This window comes from Epinephelus moara, chromosome 9, assembly GCF_006386435.1.
Source record: "Epinephelus moara isolate mb chromosome 9, YSFRI_EMoa_1.0, whole genome shotgun sequence".
Taxonomy (NCBI): Eukaryota; Metazoa; Chordata; class Actinopteri; order Perciformes; family Serranidae; genus Epinephelus; species Epinephelus moara.
In genome coordinates, this window is record NC_065514.1 from 27,669,875 (window position 1) to 27,691,025 (window position 21,151).

The 21,151-nt window shown below is 39.9% G+C and overlaps 2 protein-coding genes across 3 annotated transcripts; one reads left to right on the forward strand and one right to left on the reverse strand.

Annotated features, from left to right (window-relative positions):
* Positions 1-28: 28 nt before the first annotated feature.
* st6galnac4 (ST6 (alpha-N-acetyl-neuraminyl-2,3-beta-galactosyl-1,3)-N-acetylgalactosaminide alpha-2,6-sialyltransferase 4) lies at positions 29-5,892 on the reverse strand. The gene is made up of 5 exons (XM_050053530.1): positions 5,565-5,892; positions 5,270-5,416; positions 3,368-3,777; positions 2,389-2,496; positions 29-2,282 (listed from the first exon to the last, which is right to left on the reverse strand). Exons 1-5 carry the CDS (start codon positions 5,574-5,576, stop codon positions 2,096-2,098), a joined length of 864 nt encoding a protein of 287 aa, XP_049909487.1. The 5' UTR covers positions 5,577-5,892; the 3' UTR covers positions 29-2,095.
* Positions 5,893-7,104: 1,212 nt separating this feature from the next.
* miga2 (mitoguardin 2) lies at positions 7,105-20,728 on the forward strand. Of its 2 annotated transcripts, none has more exons than XM_050053531.1 (16): positions 7,105-7,228; positions 8,079-8,356; positions 8,508-8,718; positions 8,839-8,954; positions 9,055-9,175; positions 9,866-9,993; positions 10,249-10,366; positions 10,595-10,728; positions 10,905-11,017; positions 12,529-12,601; positions 13,397-13,483; positions 13,591-13,689; positions 14,629-14,763; positions 14,868-14,921; positions 15,015-15,131; positions 17,358-20,728. In XM_050053531.1, exons 2-16 carry the CDS (start codon positions 8,261-8,263, stop codon positions 17,556-17,558), a joined length of 1,803 nt encoding a protein of 600 aa, XP_049909488.1. In that variant the 5' UTR covers positions 7,105-7,228; positions 8,079-8,260; the 3' UTR covers positions 17,559-20,728. The 2 variants fall into 2 exon arrangements, with proteins under 2 accessions (XP_049909488.1, XP_049909489.1); XM_050053532.1 differs by having other exon boundaries at positions 10,622-10,728.
* Positions 20,729-21,151: the final 423 nt, after the last annotated feature.

Genomic DNA, 21,151 nt, shown 5'->3' on the forward strand with positions numbered 1-21,151 from the left:
TTGCACAAAATAAGACGACTACATATGGTTACCAAAGTCTTCAATAATACGTTTTAATTCAAACAATTCCTGTTTGAAATGTAAAATTACAGTAAATACTTTGACACAGCAGTTTGCTCCGTAGTGCAAATACTATAGTCTTTGGAATTAGTCACAAAAGAAGCATTATGCGACTGGAAAGGCAGCACTATGTTTCTCACTGTAAACAAGCAGCAGAACATAAAGGGTAAATAATTCAAAAGTAGATGTCTAAAAACAAGTAACTCACTTTGTGTTTATGGTATCGGACCAATTACATTCAAAGTCAAAACATGACACCAAACTCCTTCTGTCAGAGGATTAGGATGCCACACAGTGGTAGGACTGCCAACAGTGCAGCTGCTGTTTGTTCCATCAGCACTATAGAAATGTGTATAGATAATACACACTGACCACAAAGATCTGCAGGCTCTGTTTGCATCTTCTTATCATGCTCTTTGTATTTAATACTGTGTTTGTTGGCCACTGTTCAGCATTAAAGCTGTGTGCTGTTGATGAGTGGACTGTGGTCTGTGGACTGTAGACTCTTCTGCAGTTACATTTTAATACTGTCCTTCCTGTGATTTGTAAACACGCGGTCACATTTGTTTATGTCACTGTGCTCCCTCAGCACATGTTAAACCACACGAGGCACAAATGCAAACTGCATGATCTCTGTTTGGGTTAAATGGCACTCAGCTCCCAATGGTAATATCTGGACACTGTTTACATTAACCATTTAAAACCTGAGCAAACTGGCTTGATTTCTTTCAAAAACATGAAGACCGAAAATATGCAAGAAATTAGCTACAAGAGAAAATTAAAAACAAGAAAATTAGCTTAAAAAATAAAGTTAAAACAAACAAAGGAAGGAATTGACTTAGAAAAAGGTGCTTAAAAATAATAAATATAATTTTCCCTAGCTTTTTCTTTTTTCCCTGTTTCTTCAAATAATTTTCTAAACCTGTAAAGTTTCTGCAATTTGTGGGACATTCCTTACCAAGTTGCTCATTGCCTTTTTCCCCCGATGTCTTTGTAAGAAATTGCACCAACTTGCTCAGAGTTCCAAGATTTAAATACTTGTGAAAGGCGTCTACAAGCAGCACAAGAAAAGTGACGTCGCTCCAGGTTTCAAAGGTTTAAAGCTTACTTCTACTACTACTAATACTACTACTACTTCAAGCATTATAACACTGTAACTGGTTGCAGTCAGAGCAAGTTGTCAGCATAAACTGAAACAATTAATCAGTTAATCAATTAGTTGACTGACACAAAATGTAGCAGCAACTTGTTTTGGTTGTTGATTAATAATTTAAGTTATTCAAAAATGCCCCCCAAAAAATCTCAAATGTGATTATTTGCTGGTTGTCTTCCTCTCCTATGATTGCAAATTGAAAAACTTTCGGTTTTTGACCAATGATTGAATAAAACAAATAATTTAAATACATGAGCTTGAGTTCTAGGAAACTGTCATGGACGTTTTTAAAATAGTTTCTGACAGTTTGTAGACCAAATGATTGATCGATTATAATCATTAGCTGGAGCCTTAAACAATACACTCCTGTGTCATAGAGTAAAGGTGCATTTTGTAGCTGCACGCATGATTGCAGCATAAAATAAAACACTGCAGAATAAAACCAAAAGTCAAGGCACAGGTATGAAGAAATTAAAAACCAGAAGCTTTGGTATAAACTGGTTTCAGTGTCTAGCTTAGTGGCTTAATGCTATACTGATACTGTATATGGCTGTACATAATGCAAATGTTCAGTAATACTGAGAGTGGTACTTCACCATCTGTCACCAGTTAACTGCTGGTAAATGTGGATGTCTCAAGCATTTGTTTATATATATGGCTGCAGATTATTTAACCACTAATGAGCCAGTATCAGATGTCTTTTCTACTTGAAAAAACTGCTGAGTAGGTAAAAAAGTAAAATTCCAAATGAAAACTGGAGTCCAGCAGTAACAATACCATGTAAGGCAACACTAAAGTCTTCAGCAAAATAGACCAAAAACCAGCAATAGTGAATCCCAGTGTGCGCCCAGCGAACATCTTCTGGGTTTAATGTCTCTTTCTTTAGAGGACCCAAGAGGGGTGTTTGAACTCCATCTTGTGCCGTGTTGCCCACTTGGCGTAGATGGCTTTCTCAGTGATGAAGCGATGACCCCCACGTTGTGTGCGCTCGTGGACCCTGTACATCTTGCACTCATCGATTCGGTTCCTCTCATAGTAATGGTAAGGAACAACACTGTGATTGGCTCGACTGTCAAGACAAGACAGGAGTTAGGTTAAGGTTATTTCCGACACTTAAAAAAATTACAGAGCTAGAGTATAAATCATAAATTGGGTCATGATGTAAAACGCCTCACCTGCAGTAGCTATCATCAATCATTCCGTAAACATGGATGCTGTCACACATTTCTATCGCCAGAATCATTGTGAAGAATCCCGTACTGAGAAATGCCCCCGTCTTCATTCTGAATGAGAGACCAAACATCTGCTCTTAAAAGACTTATTTTCTGCCACAGTGCATCAGGTGAGGTGGGGCGTTAGCATCCAGGTGTCAGACTGTAAGCATCAGACATCCTAGAGACACAGCTCCCAAAAAAACTACAATGTAGTGAGGCAAAATGCCAAACGAGAGTGAATCTAGGGATGGTTTTTACTGTCACTTTTGCTTGCAAGCATGTTGACAAAGAGTAACTGACAATCCTGCATAGTATAGCTTCAATGTATTTATGTATTTGAGGTGTTAATTTAGTTAGCTAAATTGGTGTGCTATGGAGAATACGAAGCTGACATCATGCTGTGTTAAATTTCTTGGACCAGGGCACCATCATGTGACGATCCAGCTGTGTAACGTGTGCCTGCCATGGTGGTCAAGCAACGGTATTTTGACAAAACAATTATGATGCACTACCTCTACTCACATACCTGGACATTGTAAACTGTTTCGTTATTGGACTGAGGGCATACACTTTGGTAAGAGAGATAACAAAGTGCGTACCCCACAATATGGGCTCCACCTCAACCAACTACAGCAGCAGTTGATTTTACATTAATACATGAATAATACTAATATAATGACACAAAAGCCTATATAACAGGGGCCATGTCTGCATTAAGTTATTTTACTTTTAGTATTTTGTACATCTTCCTGCTTATATTTACATGCTTTTTAATGCCGCAATTGTACTTGTATTTTTACAGGTTTGTATTAGTACTTTTACTTGATTTGGGGATCTCGTTCTTCTTCCACAACTTGCTGTTACTTTGGAGATGCACAGAAAACAAACAGCGCCCCAGTCAAGACTTTTATTGAACTGAGATGCTGAACTCATACTGTACCTGTTCTTTCCAGTTTCATTCTGAAACACACCATCACAGTACTGAACCTTCTCCCTGGTCACAGCGTAGATTCTGACGTTTGGATACTTCTCTGCTACTTTCAGGAGAGCATTGAAGGTACGTCCTTTCCCGTCTTGCCTCATGTTCCTCTCAGGACCCCAGATCACATATGTGGTGCCCGCTGATTGGTTGAAATAGTAGCGCTCGTTTTTCACCAACAGGGGAACACTGGTGTGAGACACAACCCGAACACTGGTGCGGCTCCCTACGTCCTTCTCATACCCCTGTGTGGGTGCGTTGTTCATCCGGATCACACATCCGATTTTGTCTATCTCTTCTCCGACGCCTGCTCCGAGCATCTGACCTGAGCTGGAGACCAAGGCACACTGGTTGCAGTGCATGTGCAGGAACTGTTGAAAGAGAACAGGATAAAGACGTTGTTTTAGGTTTCATGCATACAGTCAGTTTATTGTTATAACTCAGCAGCAGGGTTGCCAGGTCTGCTTATTAGCTGGGACTTTGGGCTTGTTTTTTTGTGAAGTCGCTTACAAATATTGTTAGTCGCGGGTTGCGTTTTTTTGGGCTTGTTTCTAAAGTGGAGTTGCTTATTTGCTTAATCTCTAAACGTCGCCTTTCTCTATATGTATCCGTCGCTTCTTTTGGGCTTGTCTCCATAGCCTTGGTTGCTTGTTTCTCTCTCAAGATCTGGCAACACTGCTCAGCAGTTATGCTGACAGAACTACAGAAAACTCCTAAAAAAGTATTTGATGTCTGATATAAGAAACAAAGTTGAAACCACTTCCGTTTATATCTTTGCTTTTATCTCAGCAGCACATTGCTGGCACCATGTCAGTGGTAGAGCCCTTCTCAGTTTATCGTCAACAACACAACAGTTGGATTATATACGGGTGGAGGTGTCATGTGAAAGCTTTGTCAGCTGATTCTACGTGACTAATATCTACACTGAGGAAAGTAATCTCTTCTTATTAAAGCCCTGTCATTTCCTGCAAGCAAGAGGTCACAAAGTATACTGAGGCCAAACAAAAGTCATCACTGGAAATCTTCCTGATTATGGCTTTAATAATTACAAATTAATTCACAATAAATTACCAACTAAATTAATAACTGCCAAACCAACCAAAATTCCAGCTTTTCAGTTGGGAGCATATGCTGCTTTTCTTTGTCCGAGGCTCTGGAACAGTCTGCCCGAGGAAATCAAGTCAGCCGAGTCAGTGATCTCTTTTAAGTCCCTTCTTAAAACATACTTTTATTGGAGAGTCTTTCCTGATTTTACTTGAGTTTTAAGTTCACTTAGACTGTCTCTTATTTCCTCACTTTCCATACACTAGTGTTTTTATCAGTTCTTTTAAAAGTTGTTGTTTTTATGTCTTGTCTGTTTTAATTATTGACATGTAAAGCACTTAGTAACTCTGTTTTGAAAAGCGCTTTATAATTAAAGATCATTATTATTATTGTTATTAACTGACAGTTAACGGAATAACTTTTAGATTTGGGCTGTTCATCGAACAAAAACAATCTGAAGATGTCGCCTTGGGCTTTAGTAAATTGGAACAGGCATTTTCACCATTTCCTAACATTTTATAGACCAAAATTATAATCACTTCATTCATGAATTGAGAAAACAATTGGCAGATTCAATAATAATTAAAGTAATTGTTATTCTCAGCCCTGTTCCTGACCAGTATCTGCCTACAGGGTAACACTGGGTCAGCACATCATGACCACTAACTCTAGACAAGATATGAAACTCAAACATAATTTTATATGCAAAACATGAAGGATCCGAAATCATTCTCATGCTCACATTATGAATGAACTGTGATTAGACTGCAAACCTTTGGAAGGAGCTTCACTTTGTATAATCCCAGCCCTGCCTCTCACCTGCTCCGTCCTGCCGGGGGTGATCCTCATGTAGCCCCTGAGCCCATTGCTTTGCACGGCGGGAGACGGATCGTCCCGTATGATCACACATCCTAACCAGAACAATAGAAGAAGGCTCAGGCTGAGCAGGCAGAGCCAGCGCAGCATCTGAAGAAAAAGTGAACAGAGTGGACATCCATCAAATACAGCACATATTACATTTAACAACATTTATCGGCCGATGTGTACATATTACAAGTATGAGTAATTCTTTCATTGTGTACATACACAAAGGATTTGACGAGCTCGTTCTTACCTGATATTTCATATCAAGGTCTTGGAGAAAGCCCTACTCCAGGGACTACGACGGCATTCATTTTTTCCAGCCGTTTAACTTGAGGCAGAGGCGGGTACAGAGACAAGCCCAGCCACGGACGGATCATGATCGATACGTTTCATATTTACAGATTTTAATGGCTGCTCTCAGTCAGTTGTCAAATCCAGGATCTTCTTTTCGGTGTAACCTTCATCGCCTTGCTACTTCACTAGTCTCGTCTAATCGACGGCACGTTTATAATAACTGTTATCTTGTTTACTGTTATCTCACCCGAGTTGACACAGTAACCGACAAACGATTTCTGGGCCGTCTCATCGATCCGCAGGGTGTTCCGCTATCCAGAGCACTACTTCCGGTCCGACTTTTTCACCAGCTAAGTGTTATCTGAGCATATATTACATAAAAATGCTCAGGCGAGAAATAACACATATAATAGACACTTATAAAAAAATAATGGCCTTAAGTTTTATTGTGCAAAAAGTACAATATGATTTGAGAACTTTAACGTTGTTCTCATTAACTTGTATGTAGGTTTCGTGCTTTTATTTCGAAGGGTAGATGCCAAAACCGGAAATTGTATTTTACTGTGGCAACCATGGTGGCAATTTTGTAATGCCGCCTTCAAGTCCCACTCGTAAATGTTACATTCCACGCAGAAATTGCTTTACTAAAAAAGCCAGCAAGCTGTATATACAAATCGTTTATTAAGATAATTTAGGAAGGCTGTGAACGAGCGTCTTTGCTTGCCTGCTTCTAAAAATGTTATTATAAAACGTTATCATTGTCTAAAACAATGTGTTGCTCCCTATACAGCAAATTATTCACGGAGAAGCTCTGATCAGATCCTCGTTATGATGTCCTTTGTGTGTAAAGAAGTTGGTTAAGAAACAAAATATTTTATGTTTCGAGATTATTCTGATTGGAGTAAGTTACCATCATTTCACTTATTTAAAAATGTTCTGTATTCTCATCTTAAAACAGATTAGCGGTGTTTTTCGGAATGCCATGCTGTGCCTTTATTTATGGGTTGATCATTTTGATTGTTTTTCATTGTTATGTCGTGTAACACGTACTGTACTGTTCTGTTTCCATTTGTTCTATGATTGCTTGTTCTGCGGCCCATTCAAAAACGAGATGATGCATCTCAAGGAGTTTATTCTAATATGATACATTTCTATAATAAAAGTTATAATTCTGTCTAATTCAGTTTTCTACAGATGATGTGCATATATTTTGCATAATTTCTACTTTATTTAAAAACTGCCTTGAATTATTTTATATTTATATATCATTATTTTTATTACTTTAAAAAAAAAAAAAAAATATATATATATATATATATATATATATATATACGCACCACTGCAAACTTTCTGTCACCTTTACCTTCTGATTTTTGTCCATTCAGGGACGACGCTCTTTGATCTACGACCTGATTGGATTGTAAAAGTACCTGCTCCCTCCCACCTTCCATCCGATTGGTCAAGACGAAAAGAACACCTCTGTACTCCACCCTCGATTGGCTGATGGTTGCGTCAGTATCGCTACGTTCCCAAATCCCCGCCCCCGAGCACAAAGCTAGTGTGCGGCTTTCACTGACTGTGACACAGGAATGTCCTTCCCTGGCGCCTCGGATGCTCACGGTATGTACCTATAAGAGGGATTATGTTATTAGTTGTGCCGCAGGTTAGCTGTACACAGAGCCGGTGAAGCCTCTGAGGTGTCAGTTCAAAGCCACACAGCCAGTGTTCAGTTGACCGGATGATGCTGTGATGTGAAGTGACAGATGAGGCTGAGCTAGGCTAGCTAGGTGTGCTAGCCCACATTAGCGTGCTCGTCTGTGAGGGCTGCTGCCTAGTGCTGGTTTTGGCCAGTTATTATCAGCATTCCCAAAGACAGAACTCATACTTGCTTTGTTTTTACGTAAACATTTGAAATAAGTGGTGGCAGGGTTTATTTCTGCTCTTAGCTGCCTTGACGGCTAACTGCCTAGCTTGCCATTCACCTCACAGTCAAGTCTCTTTCAGCCAGCAGCCTCTCCACTATCAATAATTTGTGCTGTCTGATTGGAAAATGTTTGCTTATTTTATATATCAGTCGATGTTTTATTGTATTAGTCTGTATTGCTTCAAAGATAGTGAAAAAATCAGCCATTCCCACATGTGGGGACACCTGGTGTTTGTCATGTACAGTAGGTGTGGGACAAGCAGGTCAACTGGCTGCATACCAGACAGTGTAGATAGGTAAGTAGTTGGCAGAGTGTCAGATTGCTCTGCTGCTTAACAGTTAATGCGAGCTTGATTTTTCCAGCTGAAACAGTGAACCTTTACAAGTTCTGCGTCTGCGTCTCCACTGTTTTGCCCCAGAACCAACAGCACTGTTGTATTAGTGATAACTGTTTCTGTTGATGGCATGTCTTTATCATCGCAGCTCTAAAGGAGGACGCTTGCACACTTGGATCATGTCCTAAAACACATGTCTTATCTCTTATAGGGTTATAAATCTTCAATCAGACATTGGACCACTGGGGAGTATGAGTTCAGGAGTGGATGACAGCAGACAAAACATCAGCAAGCCCTACGCTGGCTGATCTCAGAGCAGAGACGAGACCTCGTTTAGGGTGAATGTGAAGGAGCTGTGGTGAGCCGAGGCCTGAAGGCATTTCCATTTCTGAGATGTCAGTCAAACGAGCAGACGGGATGTCCATTGCCCAGGCTTTGGCCATGACTGTCGCAGAGATACCAGTGTTTCTCTATTCCACATTTGGGCAGGTAAGCTTTGCATTTACAGTCACATTTTGCATCTGTACACATAAGCACTATTCACTGTCCTTATTCAGTAGAAAATAAGTAACAGTGGCTGAATTAATGTTTAGCAGAGCTTTTTATGTCGGCGGCTTACATTTGCCTCTCCTGCTTTCAGTCTATATTTTCTCAGCTGAAGCTTACCCCAAGCTTGAAGAAGGTGCTGTTTGCCACAGCACTGGGCAGTGTCGCTCTGGCTCTCACCGCTCATCAGCTGAAAAGACGGGGGAGAAAAAGGAAACAGGTAACACAAGGGAAGGAGGGCCAGAAGACGGTGGGAATACCTGAGGCGCTGATGAAGACAGGGAGACCCTCATCACTAAAGAGAGGTGTGCGTGACTTAAAGATTGGAGGAAAAGTCATGTTGAAAGTTTTGAAATTATATTTCTGCTTTGTGGTTATTGGCGTATCAACATCTACTGACGAGAGAATGTTTTTTTTCTCCACAGGCCCATTTCCTGGCCGACAGATGATGAGTCCCAGCACACGGAGCAATGACACTATGAGTGGGATTTCTTCCCTGGCCCCCAGTAAACACTCAAGTTCCTCACACAGCCTGGCATCTGTTAGTTTTACAACTTACAACTAATTTGGTGTCATTTTTACCCACCATTTCTCTTATTCCACATTTTCCTAATGTGTCTTTGTGTGTGCTTCTGGCATAGATGCGGGTCCCAAGCTCTCCAAATCAGTCTGCCAATCCATCCACCCCCTGGGAAGCAGAGCCTGTGGTGGAAGAGTCAGGGGCAATAGAGGATGCAAATGCAGAGAACCTCTATATAATGGGTAGGTATTTACTATTAACCCTGCTCCTTATAAAAGTGTAACGCATGAGCTGTATGTAAAATGTGGTGACATCTTTTTTGTTGTGTTATCTGAAATATAGTGTGAGGGACCAAGAGATAAATTGTACATCGTCTCTTCGTATTTGTGTAGTACTTTTTAGTGATTAATAACAGTTGGTTGTCGAACAAAATAATCTGTTTTAATGACTGCTGTTTAAAATAAATGCTGCACCGGCAGAATGAGGAAGGAAATATTCACATGTGCAATCAGTTTGGATGACTTGTAATCTTTGTATCTTGAGTATCATGTCAAAGTTAATTTTGTGTGTGCTTTTACCATGTTATTGTAGTTATAATTATGATGCAGCATTTCGTACATTGTGTTAAGACAGCGTTAATTTTCTGGTGTTTGTGATGTAGAACAAGAGGAGAAAATCTAGGAAATAATGAGATAAATGTTGGACTCCTAGACCCGCAGTGATGTCGTTAGGTATTTGGATTATCCTGCATGAACTATTTGAATTCTTGTCTTTTTCCCCATGTTACAACTGATCAGACTTGCGTCACTTAAACCTGCATTTAGCAATACGTTTGATAAAGTCAGAATTGTAGTCGCTTTTAGCTCAAGGTTTTGATTTATTACCTCACAAATGAACAGTTTGGTAAAGTCTGACTGCTCGTTTCCTGCTAGGGATGGAGCTGTTTGAGGAAGCTCTACGAAAGTGGGAACAGGCCCTGAATATCCGCCATCACCCCCACTCGACCTCCAGTAACAACAGCCTCGCTCTGCAGGGGGCAACGTCTGCAGACTTTCCTGTGGTAACTATCAAACAGTAATTACCAATACAGATTACATGAAGGTTTTCTACATGGTTGGATTGTGTTACAGTTCGAACATTGTATTTCATGGAGCAGTTGTAATTTCACCTACTGTGCTTGTGATGCCGTTGGTGCCACAGCACCAATACAGTACAACTGAAAGACATTGAATTGATGCCAAACTCAAGCTTTTTATTATATACTAATAATGTAACTTTGGACCTGTTTTATACCCTTTTTTCCTCCTCATTATAGGTTGAAACTCGTAATAAAGTGTTTGCTGAGAAACTGGAGACACTACTGCACAGAGCGTACCACCTACAAGAGGACTTTGGCAGCAGTATCCCAACAGACAGCGTACTGGCAGATTTTGGTAAGAGGCATGTTGAGCTTATTAAATGTTATTAATCAAGGAGGACAAATTTGGATTACAGACTTGTGTTTGAAGAACAACGACAAAGCTGCGCTGCCAAGAAAACTCGTTATGGTTCATTACTGATACAGTGTGTGTCAGTAGTAAACAGTTTCTGTTTTCCTCAGTGAGGGCACACCTTTTCTGTTTTTATTAAGTACATCTGTGTTTTGACTCTTGCCCTGTCAGTCAGAGTTTGTGGTGTTCCTTTGGCAGAGAGTGAAGGAACTCTTATCCTGCCTCAAGTGGAGAGTTTCCACAGACTGCAAGATGATGATGCGACTACTGTTACCTCTGACGAGTCCTTCTTCTCAGCTGCAGAGGTTAGTTTCGTTCCTCTGCACTCTGAAGACTGAAAACAAGACACATTGTGGCTGTCACTTATTTCCAAGGGTGTAGTATTTGTATCAAGTACATATATGAATACACTTCATATCTGCTGCTTTTCTATATAAACCATATGTGGACTATACACTGAGGTGTGTGTTTGTCTGTGCAGCTGTTTGATGCCATGTCTCTGGAAGATGTCTACCAGCCACTAAAGCCATCTGCTCTTTATGAAGACGCCTTGTCTCTGGTCAGGGAGGGTAAAGTGGCCTACAGGACCTTGAGGTAACTGTGAAGTGTAATGTCTGTTTTTAAATATTAAAGCTGTACTAATCGATATTTTTATATACTGGATCACTGTGACGATCACAAACAGTCATTTCCAGGTCGATAACTGGCAACTGATTTGAATTGCGGAAATATATGAAATCAGAAAAAGTAGTCATTTTCAGCCTTAAGTGTAATGTTTAAAGATCTATAGTTAAACACTGTGGTCTGACCTGTTTGATGTATCTGCTGTCAGTATCAGTAAAATCAGTATCAGTTTAAGTGTATCCTATATACACTTATTTTCGCCACTTTACATACACACAAACTGAAAACTGAAAATGAAAATGTTTTTGTCAGTAGAGTCTGGTGGCTTAGAGATAACAGTTTCCGTTCCCCGCCGGAAAGGGCTTTCTGACAGCAAGTATATAAATAGAGCACACACTTCAAATGATAGTGTTTTTTTAGGTTGCCAAAAAGTAACCAATTCAGGCAGCATTTGTTCAGCACTGTTTCACTGTATGTACATGATGCGGTGTATACTAACAGTAGGGGTGTGAGAAAATATTGATACAGTTCAATACCGCGTTCTTATGTTTTATGATACTGTATTGATTCTTAAACTTTATTTATTTTTGATTCATAGTTTACTTACAAATATTTGTGGTAGTGGTTCATTTTCTGTTGTATTTAAACCCCAGGCTGCTGGATCCTTCACTAGCATAAACACAAAGAACACAAGCCTATAAAACAGGGGTCTTAAAGAGCGCACTGCTAGCAGTGACAGTTTTCCAGAAATTAGACTTTAAAAATCGCAATATATCGCCATACTTACAGTATTGCAAAAAAAATGGTCCTCCTGGAACGTGATGCGTATCGTGTCATCAGATTCTTGTCAATACACAGCCCTAACTAACGGTGGATTGAAAGACTGTGTTTTGTCAAAGGAGTCACAGGAGTGATGAACCCAGACCTTGCACTTACTTTCAGTTATATAAAGTGTTTTAGTGTCTTTCAGGTTATTGTTTTGGTCCAGCAAATTTGACAGCTGTTTTGGTACACCGTCACTGCTCTTATCAGCACTTCTTCCATATGTAACAGGCAGCTGTTGTGCACTACCTGCCCAGCACCTAAAAGCAGACAAAGATAGCAACTAGCTGGTGAACATAGTGGACCATTTAGTAGCTAGAGAGACAGATATTACTCTCAGGAGGTTGAGAAAACCACCACAGAGCCAAAATGAGAATGAACACTGGACTGACAGTGATCAAGTGGCCAGAAATACAACTCCAAATAAATGATGCTCTGTGTCTTGCTTACAAGTTTGCCATTTAAGATGATGATATTATTAGTGCTGGGCTTAGAACTTGTTCCGCTTCTCACAAGCTGCCAAAAAATCTATTTATACTCCTTTTAAACGTACAGTCAAAAGAAGAATAAAGCTTAACTGAGTTCCTTATACCTCTCTCTCCCTCTTCCTCTCCCTCTCCCTCCCCCTCCCCCTCCCTCTCTCTCCCTCCCTCTCTCAGGACTGAATTGCTTGAATGTTACGGTGACCAAGACTTCCTTGCCAAGCTTCAATGTGTGAGACAAGCATTCCAGGTCTGTGTCAGCTTCTAAAACTTACCCATGTTACATAGATCATTCTCTTTGTTTGGACGATAACAGTTATTGTGATAATCTCTTTAATTTTATGCCCTTTTAAGCCATTTCTTAATGTTGCATCCCCCTTCAAAAATGTTACTCAATAGCACTACCATTGGTCAAATCTCTACAAGGTCACTTGGAATGTTAATGATTTTGGTTTTGAATTAGCAGCATGAGCTAGGTTAGTCTTAGCAGTCATCATAGTTCCTGTTCATAAAAAAAGATGGCTCTCTCTTTTCTGTCTTTTGCTGGAATCTTGCTGGCAGCACACTCAACATACCTGAGTTTGTAATATGCTGCCTTTGCACCCAAGGGCTGCGAGTCAGGTTTCTTTGCTACAGCGACATATAGGCAAAAGCTATGAGGTCAAATATAAAGACTGCAGCTGCAGTCAGGAGAGATGGCACATAGTGTGCCTCACACTTAGAAAAATGGATGAAACTTTTGTGTCTGCAACGTATGAGTTTTAGCTTTGTTCCTTCAGTCGCAGGCAACGTCTGCACAGGCATGGGAATTGAGTCAGATGTTTTATATGGCTTGCATGGACAATTGCACAGCTGGAGTTGAACCGAGCATTTGTATCTGTTGTGTTTTTAGTGGTTTATCCACTGGCTCAGTATATTTCATTTTGGTCCATGAGAATAATTGTCCTTCACTTTCAGGTTAAACTGTGGGGCTGAATGTTGTTTTGAAACAAACTGTTATAGAAATTATCACAGAAAATAGATTGATAATGATTTTTTTTTTCAGCTCCTGTTGTTAGATGAAACTCACCGCACATTTTTCATGGAAACCGGGAAGCAAATGATTGCAGGGTTGATGGTGAAGGCAAACAAGGTAAAATCACAACGGATTTGGATCAACAATACAAGCTTCTGCTTCTGTGGACATATTTGCACAGCCATAACTAATAAGTTCCCATGTTATTTTTTACTTTAACACAGAGTCCCAAAGCCTTCCTGGAGAGCTACGAGGACATGCTGCTTTATACTCAGAGAGAGGAAACGTGGCCCATCACTAAGATGGAGCTGGAGGGCCGAGGGGTGAGTAATGCACTCATTCATCTCATGTGTCATGTCAAATTTTTCACTTTTACTTTGTTATAAATGCTGTTCCACCTTCAAGTATGCATTATGCATTGATTGGTTTATTCATGGGAACAGGGATGCTTAGTCACAGGGTAGCTCAAGTTCATGTAAATTGGCTAACCTGAATTAAACTTTAACTTTACCGGAAATCCAGCCAGCAACAGTCAGGCCACTCTGAACTTTACTCTGTGTAAATCTCATTTTAGAGTAATCGTGTCGCTGGTTGTGTAACTGGCAAACAATCTGTCTTCATGTAGGAGGCACATTTGGTTACAGTCAGATACACTGCAATAGGCCTCAGATTGGACGTAAATAATATGGAGTAGATACCAGAGGAAATTCTATTTTAGGAAAAGCTGACTTTCAACAGGGACATTTTAATGAATACTTATTCGGTATTTTGATTTCTGCTGGTAAGAAAGCCATCACAAGACGTTAGCTACTTTCTGGTTGGTTGCTTGCTTGCAATTAACCCTTTAATTAAAAAAAATAATAGATACCATTGGAAAATGTTTTTCCTCAGAAGTTAAAGGTACAATGTTGTGTGTATTCTCTAGATCTTATGAATGTGTCCACTGCATTCTGTTCTTTGAACACTGGGTTGTGTTGGTAATTGGTGCTAATTGGCTAACTAGCATCTTGAATCCATCCTGTCAGTCTTACTGTTTCCCCTTGTTAGATTATGAAAACAGTACTAGTTGGCCATTGTCTCTGTGGTGTGTTCAAGTGCAACTTATTGGCTGAGGCACAGGCAAAATGAGGTGATGTAACAGTCGGCTTTGTCAACACTAGTTCTCTGATGTTGGTTTGGTGCATCTGAGCCTTAAGAGAAAATATGATCATAGTAATATTAACACAATGTAATTTTGGGTTCTCTTGTCGCAATCTGTGCAGGTTGTGTGCATGAACTTTTTCGACATCGTGTTGGACTTCATCCTCATGGATGCATTTGAAGACCTGGAGAGCCCTCCCTCCTCTGTGGTGGCTGTGTTGAGGAACCGCTGGCTCTCTGACAGCTTCAAAGAGACGGTTAATTTATACACACACACACACACACAGAGTATTTCCTCAATTGCGCCACCAATAGGCTAGTTACAAGTTACTTTAATAACAGAGTTGTGTTTTCCTGTCAGGCTCTTGCAACGGCTTGCTGGTCTGTCCTAAAAGCGAAAAGGCGGCTTCTGATGGTGAGTCTGAGCTAACTTAAAGACTGAAATCTTTTTACTGCATCTTTGTTTCTCTGATTTTGACAGCTGAGTTTCTCTCTCTACTCTCCACAGGTCCCTGATGGTTTTATCTCCCACTTCTATGCCATATCAGAACATGTGAGCCCAGTTTTAGCATTTGGGTTTTTGGGACCCAGGCAGCACCTAAGTGAAGTATGCACTATTTTCAAGGTGAGAGCAAACACAGCTAAGAAGCTGTGATTTTGACACATTTCTGGAAAGCAAGTTCCTATTTGGTGGTGTAACACCGACTTTACTCATGGAGTTTAGTTTACTGATCATGAGGAGGATAATACAGCCTTAGGGTGTACAGTATAATGTTTTCTGTGGCTCTGCAGGAGCTGTCCAAAGTCTGAGAGAACATCCTTGTCTCAAATTTGGCTTTACACTTCAGATTTATAACAGGAAGTGGACCAGGTGGAGTTTGAAAGATGAGGGTGCTTATCAGGCAGAGGGTTTCTGTTGAAAGATGCTATCCAGTGGCTTTATGTGAAGTGTATAAGGGGCAAGGTCAGGATATCTCAGCTTCTTCTGCTCTGATTTGAACTATCTCTGTTAAAAAATAACTTCATGAAAGTGCAGTATAGGACTTCCATAAATTTGTGAGTCTTGCAAGGGACACATTTAAAAAAAGAACAGTCAAAATGGAAGCAGTAGAGGCCCAGGTATCCCAACTTTTAATCCCTAGTAAAGGTCAAGCTTCAAAATGCTGGATCCAGCATTTCATATATCACAACTCAGTAGCATCTTATGTAGGACTCCATGCTCCCATTTGATAACAGATGCATTCTGTTATAAATCTGTAGACTCCAAACCCAAGCTGGTGTTTTTTCAGACTTGATGAGCAGCGCCTCTGAAACTATAAAAGACAACATAGAAATGTATTGGCAGGCTAATGCTGGGTGCACCTCCCTTCCGACATTGGTCAGCAAAGCCCAGATTTTTTTGATGGTTTTAAAGATCATCTTACCAGATTTACCCATGAGGTCAGGTATGTTAAGAGGATTTTTTACACACCCTAATTTGCTCAGAATTCCATCCTGGTTACACCAATTTCAATTGCAAATTTAAACATGTTCAATATTTACAATCCGATATCATGTTGTGAGGGTGAGACCCTGAAAATTGTCAGCAGTCCTGCAGGTCTTAGTGGGTTTTATTGCAATATCAAATGGGATTTATCGCAGAATTTACTCGCCTCCAACCCGTGCTGTAACATACAGTCCATGTTCACACCATCTCCATGACTGTATCCGAATTTTTTTATGTTTTCTTTGTGAATTTTCTGCAAAAACTAACAGCTAGTAGTTCTTCCAGCCATGTTTGTTTACTCTTAAGTCACGTTTGATCGTGAGAGATTTGTGAGATTTTAGAGTTATGACTTGTTTATAAGTGGAATTTGTAATTGTTCTGTGTGCTGTATTGGCCAAGTTGTTGCTCTCTACACACTTAAGGATCAAAACTATTAAATTTACCATCACGTGTCGTTATGTGCACGGATGGATTACTAAATGGGAAAAACGTCAGCACTCTCAAATGTCCTTTTAGTTCAGTTTGGATGGCAGTGAAGAAGACCTTGCTGTCGAAACGTCTGTGTACTGGTGCTGCCATCCAAGCTGGTTTATTAAACTGAACTGAAAGGACATTTGAGAGTGCTGACGTTTTTCCCTTTTTTGACTGTTTTTGGCCGTGCACCTTACGAGTGTATTTAGTTTTGAGAGTGCTTGCTTTTTCCTACGTGATTTTGGATTACTAAATGGGCCTACTGAGCCCAGGCCCAGGGGCCCCAAGTGTCAGCAGCCCTCTCGTCGTCCCTTGCAAAATGTCACACAGATTAACACGTACCAACCAGGAAGAGCACAAAGTGGCCTCAAAGAGACACAAAAAGACCTTTAAAGAGATGTAAAGGAAAAAAGCTACATTACAGGCAAAACAACCACAAAGAGACAGAAAAGTAGCTACAAGAGACACAGTACAAAATGACCTCAGAGACACAAAGTTACCTCAATAAGACAAAATGACCTCATTTGTTACACAAAAAGACTACAAGGAGAGACACAGTGACCAAAACACATGAAATTACTTCAAAGACACACAAACCCACCACAAAGACTGTGCGTCCTGCTCCCATGTGGTAGAGGTGGTGGGGTCTTTTGCATATCTATGCCCAGGGGCCCATTGTGTCATAATCTGCTCATGGAAATGTCAAGGGTCTCTCATGTTTTCATCATCTGTTAAGATTTCAAAAATCTTTCGTGTGGGTCCGTCTTATGTTGGATTGATAGTGACAAGTAAACTAAACTTCACATGTAAGATCAGCAGAGAGCCTCTTAAAAAGTTGGGATCACCATGTTACATATATAATAGTTTCTGTCATTTCTCTCCTTTCATGTGCAGCAACAAATCGTGCAGTACCTTAAGGATATGTTCGATCACGACAAGGTCCGCTTCACCTCTTGTCACTGCTTAGCCGAGGACATCCTGAACCTTTCCCACCGCCGGAGTGAGATTTTACTGGGGTATCTGGGAATTAATAGCCTTCTGGAGCTCAATGGTGCCCTGCCCAGAGACACAGAGGGCTCTTCAGGGCCCAATTAAGACAAGATAAGGGCTTCAATGGGCTTGTACAGGCCGAATGCGGTGAGCTGACCAGTAGGGAGCGACAAGGACTCGCAGCTCAACACTCATTCTGTAACCACATTAAGACTGGACTGAATCATGCTCCTGTGACACACTGAGAACCAGCATCATTCATTCATTTGTGTTCATCAAACACAACTTGATATGAGAGGATATATTTGCACCAGATACAGTGTCACTGGTACTAACGAGGGAGACCGCTTGGATCAAATGAATCCATCTCTCCCTTGTTATCAGCTGCTGTGTTGCGTATCAAAAATGCCTACTGTAGTCATGTAACCTAAGACATGTGAGGACTTGTCTCTGCCTTGTTTAGTGACATGGATACTTCCTAAAAACACACCAGAGTGAAGTGCTCCCAGCACATGAAGACTGGGCCTTCTACCTTGTTGCTCCACATGGATCGAGCCTCTTTGGAGAACCAGTGGTGACATTGTTACCTTCCATTCATTTGACTTGTGGGATATCAGTCTTCATTGTTATGTGAAAAGAAACGGCGCGAGAGTCTGTCGACACTGTGCGTTTGTATGCTTTATATTACAGGAGGTTGAATATTTGTTAAAACCGTGGTAATTCCTGAGAGGCTTGGCCAGCTGAAGAATTGTGATGGACATAATGGATTCATCTGCTCACTGATAGTTGTTGAATCCTTTTTAATCTGAAGAAACATGTATTCCAGTTTGGTTTAATCGAGCAGCGTAAGATTTCACATATCAAAGAGACTGTTAAATGCAAAAAGACATCATGGGAAAGTAGTAGAGGGTACTAACATGTTAATATTATATAGGTTAAACTATCCCAAAGCTATATTTTGACCCCAGACCACAGCTGTCTTCTGTCGCAAATATACCTTTCTAAGTCACAGTGATCCCTCAGATTTGATCTGGCAATAGATGACATGATATAATCAGTTTTAAGTGCCGCAGAGGCACAAAAAGAAACTTCCCACCACCGATAACGCAATACCAGGTGTGAAAACATCTGTCTGTCTATCACACAGAGGACTATCGCAAATATCTCAAACAGTGTAACACACCAGTGCTCTCAGGGGGTAGGAACTAACATTATAACTTGAAATCATCAATGTGTTATTTATTGACTAACAAGTTAAATGTTTCTTCAAATTTAAACAATAAATGTATTTATTGTTTTCAAATATTTGGGCCTAAATTGTACAACATGCTAAGCTTTAATTCCCTGAATGAAAGAAAGAAAATATTTAAGTGAGACACAAGTTATATGAAGATATAAATCAATTTATCGATTTATTTTTCATGGCCGACATTTTGACTTGTCATAGTAGGAAAAGTGACAGAGAGCCAGAAGGCTGAAACTAAAGCAGCTAAATGGAATTCAGACATAAATTTTTACACCTGTGTTTTTCTTCCTGTGACCTGTCAGAACGTCTTCCACGATGAAGGCCTACGGGTGTGTCACAAAGCACATGCCGTCGTCTAACACCTTCAGAGACTTTGTAACAAACAGTCTTGCGTAGAAATGCACGTTGGTGTTTTCCTTCACTATACACATACTATGTGTCCCTCGCTTTGCTCCTGGCATATTTTAAAATTGACACGACCTCTGAATCCAACAGTGCCATGTGCTAGTCTTAGTGAGGATGTTGTTTTATTTCATGAAGGCCTGTGATGAAGAACTGGGCATTGTACAGTCGGACTGTAACCTCCATAAGTGCACTGATGACAACCCCTGACTTCTCTTTGTTTCCCCAATACTGTGGACTTGTTGGAGCACAGAGAGACACTGAAGGGGCACTAAGATGCCAAGTAAATTAAAACATGGGTAACTCCACTACTGTAAAAGCAGAAATGTGTTATGCAGACTGTACTTATTTGTTTAAGAAGCTGTCATATACTAAATTATCTAAATGAAATAAGATGAGATTATTTATTGTTAACAGCAGTTGAAGCACAGTGTGAATGCTTTTATGGTTTCCTGTGTGAATGAGAAAAGGGAAGACGTTTCTGTCAAATCATTTTGGGGTTTTGTAGATCTTTCATTAGTTTAATCATACAAATTAGCAGCTCTTTGTTATTCATAATCACGTAAGCCTGTGTCTTGTGGTCTTGATAATCCAAATCCTGCTCTTGTTGCAACACGCTTCTGAAATTCAGAGCTCAGAAATGTTACATGTCGCAATACAATACCTTTGTGTTCTCCTTTAAAGAGTCAGCATTGTGGGGTTGTTTCTGTTTCTGTCTAGCATTTACTTCCTACTGTAAATGGAGCTTTTACAGAACATAGTTTAGTTTGTTTTGACAGATGTGCAGCTTTGTGTTTTTTAAGCATTTTGCACTTTATCAGAAAAGCAGAAAGAGACAGGAATGTCAAGCAACCCTTTTTGAATAAGTGTGAGGGTTTAACTATACAAACAATGAATTATTTATTGCATCATGAAACTGACATCATATTGAGAACTTAGAGCATAAATGCTGTACAGTAGAGAAACTATCTTTCCCAGAAAACTATATTATGGAAATGGTTTATTTTAGTTACTTTCCAAAGTTATGTGTCCAAATGCGCCTGTTTTAACTTCCCGATGTGTGTGGTCCAATCCATTCTCCCATGTTTAAGTCCCGTTATTGTAGCCCATCAAGTATATTTGCAGGTAAATGCAATCATGGAAAAATGCTAATCTTTAGTCTTGTGATAAAATAATGGTCTGCTTCTTCTGTGTCCCGAGAGTAGATGATCAGAGATGAACCCTCTGCATGTTAAGTGTAGATTCTCTGAAATGCATCAGTGTATCCCCGCAACATGTAGATTTAAGCTCAGCCCTAGTTGTTAGTTTTGGAAATCCAAATTAGAAGCTAAAGAAGCTAAGTTATAATCATTTGAAAGTCAAAATTCAGGCGTCGACTCTGCTACTTAGCGTATATTCAATAGACAATAGAGATTTACAAGGATTTAAAATGGCCAAAATGTAGACAGAATGACTTTTGTTTTTTAAGTCACTGCTGTACATTACAAGTGTCTATTCTATTCATGCCTTTTGTCTTTTCTATTGTTAAATTACAATGCCAGCACAAACTGTAAATTGATTTTGATTCTCCATATTAAATGTTATTTTTTGTTATTAAACTATCTGTTTATTATGCCTTTTCCCAACTGATGACGGCTCAGTGTTTTTCATGTTTCACCAGGAGTCAACTTTCCTAAAACACAAGATTATGTTTGTTACTGTGTTTGTGAGGTATACTTTCCAAAATAAGTTGAAGCAATGGCTTATTAAAGGAATACTTCACCCATCAAAAAAAACATTTGTATGTCAATTACTCACCCCGTGTTACATTGAATGTGCATGCCTCTGGTAAAGGATGAATCCAAAAATGGAGAAATGTTCTGATGAACGGTGTCCATGTTTAACAACAGCAAGACTATATCAAAGCATCCATTTACAAACTCTTATACAACTCATGCAGAATAATCCAAGTCTCATCTATCATGTCGTATGCTCTGTACTTCCCAAAAGAGGACAATTTAGCTAAAATCTTAGTATTAACATTAGTATTAGTATTATACTGAAAGTGAGA